Source organism: Nematolebias whitei, chromosome 7, assembly GCF_014905685.2.
Source record: "Nematolebias whitei isolate Nwh7 chromosome 7, NemWhi1, whole genome shotgun sequence".
Classification (NCBI taxonomy): domain Eukaryota; kingdom Metazoa; phylum Chordata; class Actinopteri; order Cyprinodontiformes; family Rivulidae; genus Nematolebias; species Nematolebias whitei.
This window is the reverse complement of record NC_056504.1, coordinates 6,755,475-6,761,474: the sequence shown is the minus strand read 5'-3', so window position 1 is coordinate 6,761,474 and position 6,000 is coordinate 6,755,475. Positions and strand designations below refer to the sequence as shown.

The window sequence follows — 6,000 nt, the reverse complement described above, 5'->3', positions numbered from 1 at the left end:
GGGAGGACTCAGAGAAAAACGGCTTGGGCGTGGCTCCACGGAGTTGTTTTGGGGTTCAGGGTGGCTGCTTCCTCTCCTCTCTCTCTGAAGGTAGCGCTCCTCCCCCCCCTCACCTACACTCATCCCGTTTCTCTTCGGACTCAAATATTCAACACCTTTCAGATAATGTGAAATAAACTTTTTTTAACCTGTGATGAACATTGAAGGAGGCATTTATCAGTTCTAAATGTGAAGTTTTTTAAAACAGGGCTAAAAACAGGAGCTGATTTTTTGTCATTCCTGTAAGCGTCTAAATCAAATCAACTGCTCAGGGGGCCACACTTAAGGCACCAGTAAACTCACGCTGACCTTTTTCCACGCGAACTCGATGTGCACTGTCCGCAGAGGGTTGAGACTTCATACTCGAGCGTCCACCTTGAGTGGTTGCAGACCAGCTCCGCAGGCAAGTGGTGTTTACCTTCGGGACAAATTGAGTTCGCTGATTGGTCATTTGCTGACACGCCTAATGGATTGATTGACAGGTCGCAAACAAAAAAAAAACAAGAGCTGGCAGCCTCAGCGGCAGCGGTGTTCTGTGTTTATATGTTGTTAATAAAAAGTTCTAAAAAATTAAAACAAATGGGAGCACTGGCCCTGCAGCCCACACATCAGACCAGCCCAACAGGAAATCTCCAGACCCTCCCGCAGCCACGCTGGACCTGATTTTAATTCACTCGTGACAAATTCCTTCGTTTCTCACCTTTTCAGTCATGGCGTCAACGGAGTAGGAGGAAGAGATCGATTGCCTCTTGGAGAATAAAACGGAAGAAAAGGCCAGATCAGGGATGAAGAAGGGGAATTTAATACATTGGTGTCGCATACAAAACAGTCTGTCACCAGGCACTTGATTGTGCGACACCGAGTACGCGTACACGGTCGTAAAAGTTGAGATTTGCACGAACATGCCCTGCGGGCGTCCGCTTCGACTCCTCCATGGACTAACGTACGTCCGACTATACTGGAACCTTTACTGAAAGCCAAGAACTCAGGGGCTGGGCATCCAGCAGTTATTGTCATTAAGTAATTTACTTTATGGTTTAAAATCTAGCTTTTGTCACAAGCTGTTGGGGCCCCAGGTCTTAGCTAGGACCCCAGGTCCACCTCCAGCTCACGAGGCTCCCAGCTCGCACTCCATCAGAAGTAGTAACTCACGCTATCTCAATAAATCAAACGTGAATTTAGTTTACCAATTGTGTTAAAGGAAGGCAGGAAAAGATTACGGTTTACAGCGCTGGACTCTCCGATACAATTCGACGCTCACTCAAGGACCGGATGCGCGCCCGACATGTTGCCTTACAAATATATTGGGCCTAGGCTCCGCCTTCTTCCGAGAGCGCAGCCTATCAAGTGGATAGAAGGGGCGGACTAAGTGTGACCTCATTGGGTCTTATGTGAGCTGACGTGTCAGGAAAAATAATACATTGTACAAAAGCCTTTCTGCGTGGTGTAGCGAGCCAATATAGAAATGACAAACAAATAAAAATCTATTCCTTGATGGATATTGCATCCCTGGGAGACTTTTTTTTTTTTTTTTAGAGTTGCTGGCCCTGCTTAAACCGGTCAGAACATAAACTTCTTACAAGTCGGCTCTGAGCAGGTCAAAACTCAAGGTCACAGTCTAGATAAAATATTTCTAACACTTCATGAACCCACCGGCGGGCCGAACCGAGTTCATCCGCGGGCCTGATCTGCCCCCCTGAGCCGCCACTTGAATATCACTGTTCTAAATACCAGCTGATTATCTTTTTCCAAGGACAATACTATATACTTTTTAGCACTTTTTTAAAGAATATCACAGCTGAGTTAACAATAACAAGACAAAGCAAATACCATATGTTGTTTATAAAAGTTTTCACACATTAAAATTCATAGGAAAACACCTTTTTTTTTAAGAACCTATAGCTTTGCTTGGCGAAAATCAGTATTAAGAGTCATAAACGTTGACCTGTCAGTAACCCCAGCTCAGGCCTCAGGTAAAAATGTATCACAGGTTGAAAAAAAACAAAAGAGCTAAAATAAGATTTCACACTGTGTAACTTTTAGAGGTGTATTTTAGTCGTTACCGCTCCTTCCTTCCTTCTGGCCATCTGTGTCTGTGTTCCAGTGGGTGCCGTTTGTCTTGGTTTCTTCAGAGAAAGTGGGGTTGTTGGTGTGCACGTGTGTTTTTCCTCACTGGTGTTTTTCATGTGCATGTTACGTGTGTCGAGACGAGCGGTCAGTGTGTGGGAGAACCCGTTGTAGATGTGTTTAAAGTGCAGATTTGAGCCCTGTGATGTGCGAAGGAACAAATGCTGTGCATATTGTGCTGCTGCACGCGTGAGCGGGAACTATTTAGAGATTCGCTCCAACAGACAAGTTTATAACTGATTTTCTTTTATTTCTTGTGAAAGTGTAGCCGAGTGTTGTTGTTTTTCTCTGTTTTTGTGTGTTTGCTTGTTTTGACCTTGGTCAAAGTTGCACTTTTCAGCTGCTGCAGAAGAAAAGAGTGTTTTGTTTTTTTTAAAGCTCTTGGAGTGTTAAGTTAAAAAGTTCTGGCCACACTAAAAGCAAAGTGAGTTGCCTCCACACGGCTCAGCTCTCTAACCTTTCTGCTTTTCTCCCCTCTTCCATCTACATTCGCCTTCCATTTCCCTGCCTCACCTTTCTCCCCCATCACGCACGCACATACGAACACATCTCCACCCGTGTGCACCCCCTCTTGTCCTCCGTCTCTGTGTCGAAGCAGCTCAAAGTCCCACTGCAGCCGACCCTCTCCAGCAGGCGTACACAGGAGTCCAGCAGTACGCAGGTCTGTCTGTGTGTTTCTGCTTATATGCATGGACAGGAGTTTGTCTCTCACGCAAAGAAAAGAAGGGGTGGGGGATGACAGGAGAGGAAGAGGAGGATAAAGATAAGCGAGCTTTTGTTCAAATTAGAATTTCGATGGTGTAAGATCCGGCCTTGCTGTCGAGCTGCATCAGTTTATTCTCTCGGCTGCGTTCGGTGTGTTTGTGCAACACGTCGACTCTATTGTCTGTTATCTGATCGATCGGCTGCCGTGCTCCTGCATATATCACATTGTTTGGATGTATCCAAGTGTGTGCTGTAGTCATGACTGTTATCTGATCTGAGGTGCGCGTGTGTTTGTGTGTGTGTGTCTCAGCAGCCTATCCCGCTGCATACGGTCATATCAGCCAAGCCTTCCCCCACCCTCCACCCATCATTCCTCAGCAGCAACGAGAAGGTAACACCAGCCACACACGGCCACACAAATACTTAATTGTGTTTTTAATTGCTGGTGTTGTTCTGGGATAAACACCATGTAAATAAGGCACTTCATGTTTCTTGTAATTCTGAGAAGTTTAAGTATCTCATTGTAGCTGATTGACACTTCTGTCAAATCTTGTTAAAGGCTGATGGATTTGAAAGCTTGATTTTGACTCAAAGAAAGAAAAAAGCTTAATTCTAACTTGGCTGTAAACAAGCAGGTGAACTTGATGACCCCCCCTTGAGGCTCAGGACACTCATGTTTGGGACATCACTGCCCTCTTGTGGGACAAAATAAAACTAACCCCAATCAATCTGCAGCTACAAACGCCTCATCTTCCAAGCCATCGGCAGAAAAAAGTAAAGTTACACCATAACATATAAACTGTATGTCTGTTGTCTGCAAACAGAGAACAGCTGCTCCATAGTTTTCTTGAATTAAATGTGAAAATGTGGCTCATTAAAAAAAAAGTGGTTGAGGAACACAACAGAAGCAGCATCATCAAAGTCCACGCTCAACAATCCAGGTAAAGAAATCCAACAATGTTCAGTCAGGTCATCTGGACAGTTTCTTTTTTTTGTTGAGAGATGTTTCGCCCTCCATCCGAAGGGCTTCAACAATCTGAGAAGTCACAAACAAACTGTTCTACCCACCAAGCAGTACACTCCTACAGTGGACCAACCAGTTTGCTGGTGATAAGATGGTTTCTGTCGACTCCTCCCAGGCAGCCACAGCATCACTTTTCACTTACACCTGCAGTCAGGTCATCTGGACGGTTTCTTTTTTGTGCTGAGACGTTTCATCCGTCATCCAAAGGACTTCTTCAGTCTGAGGAACTACCAAACAAAACTGACTCTCCACCACCACCATACTCCAAAGTAAAAAAAAAAAAACAGTTATGTTGGTGCTAAGATGGCACGCCCTCTCCTCTGGTGCCGGCCCTCTCCCTTGTCGACAGTCGTGTCAAACTGGTTCAAAACACCAAAGTCCATGCTCAATAATCCTGGTATAAAATCCAACAATGTTCAGTCAAGTCATCTGGATGGTTTCTTTCTTGTGCTGAGACATTTCGTCCGTCATCCAAAGGACTTCTTCAGTCTGAGGAGCCACCAAACAAAACTGATTCTCTCTATGAAAGGATTCTTATGCCGACACATTTAGACTTTCAAGTCTTGTTTGTTTTGATCGTCAAAGGAGTCAAAATTTATAGGAGAGGATGTGATCGTGCAATGAATGTGACAGTTTCTTTAGAATAAATGATCAACCGAGGGAAATTTACTGTTAGACGAGACAAAAAACAGGTGGCTTTATTAATGCTGGGGAGCTCAGATTGCATGAAAATTAACTATTATTTATCACTGTTGATCGCTTGTTCAAACACTCAGCTGATCAATCAGGTGCAGTTTGATTAAATCAAGTTTGCACAAAAATGCAAATTGTTTTAGACTTGGATGAATTTTTTGTTTTTCATTCAGGTCCTGTGAGAGTTTCTGACTTTCCCCTAAACAGTTAATGTTTTTACAATCAGTTCACAACGAGGAGAATCAATTCGATTAAATATATTGCTGTCCGTCTTTGTTGCCACCTTTTTAGTATCCTTATATAAGAAATTATCAACATAATTTTCTACTTGTTAATATTTTTAGTCACAATTTTAATACATAAGTGTTTCTTTACGTTTGTCTTTTTCTTTGACCTTTGACCTTCAGGGGTCCCTGTTGTTTTGTTTCTCTGTTCCCGTGCAGGACCTGAAGGCTGCAATCTGTTCATCTACCACCTTCCTCAGGAGTTTGGGGATGGAGAGCTCATGCAGATGTTCCTGCCTTTTGGTAATGTCATCTCCTCCAAAGTGTTTGTGGACCGGGCGACAAACCAAAGTAAATGCTTTGGTGGGTAAAAATGAACAAAAACAAAAGATTATTGGTTATTTCTTATTATTATTCTTCTTCACTTTCTATACCACACCCCTCTCGACACTTTGCTTTTATGTTTAAAACTAAATATAAGAGAAATTCTTGAGCTGATACTTAAAAACGGATAGAGCACCAACTTTTCCATTATTGAATACACCTGTTTTACTTTAAACCCTAAATTTAAGTGTTAATGTTCTGTATATATTGGCTTTTTTTAATCATCAAATTCCCATTTTATTGTTCTTTGGGACTAAATGGAAATGACGACTATGAGGTTCAATCCTGTAACTTACGTGCACAAATACGGACATGCTGCCACACTTTGTTACCTCGGCGTTGTCAGTCTTATAATTAGACGGTAAATCTTAAATGGATGCTGAAGAATATTTAATGGCAACTACATCACTTGCAAATTAGCTTTGACTCAATAACACAAGGCATCGTGAATGTGTTGAGTTGCAGGATTTCACTTCTGATTTGATGCCTTTATGTTCAGTTGGAAGTTACAGGCTGAACATATATATTTTGGTTTTATTTTGCATGTTTCTGTATGATACAAGCTTGAAGTGTAATCGTGATCCTGCTGTTGCTTACATTACATTCACTGGTTCATAAAACACATTAAGCGCATAGACAAGGTAGTAAGTTAAAATATACTGCGCACTGTCATGTGAATATATTTCAACGGTTACAATATCAGACCAGAAGAATAGCAGCAGTAATGGTGCACTGCTGGTCCTATGTCAGCTGGGCCCCCCATTGGGTCTGGGTACAAACAGATGTGGAGCTGAACGTGGTCAT

General features: G+C 42.7%; 1 protein-coding gene across 1 annotated transcript in view; it reads left to right on the top strand.

The window, feature by feature from the left end:
• Positions 1 to 6,000, top strand: part of celf4 (CUGBP, Elav-like family member 4) — a 124,662-nt gene that overhangs the window by 112,659 nt on the left and 6,003 nt on the right. Inside the window, exons 9-12 of the mRNA XM_037678588.1 lie at positions 1 to 90; positions 2,765 to 2,827; positions 3,182 to 3,262; positions 5,032 to 5,175. The exon at positions 1 to 90 is cut by the window's left edge and continues 21 nt beyond it. Coding sequence (XP_037534516.1) covers positions 1 to 90; positions 2,765 to 2,827; positions 3,182 to 3,262; positions 5,032 to 5,175 — 378 coding nt within the window. The remainder of the gene's footprint in view (positions 91 to 2,764; positions 2,828 to 3,181; positions 3,263 to 5,031; positions 5,176 to 6,000) is intronic.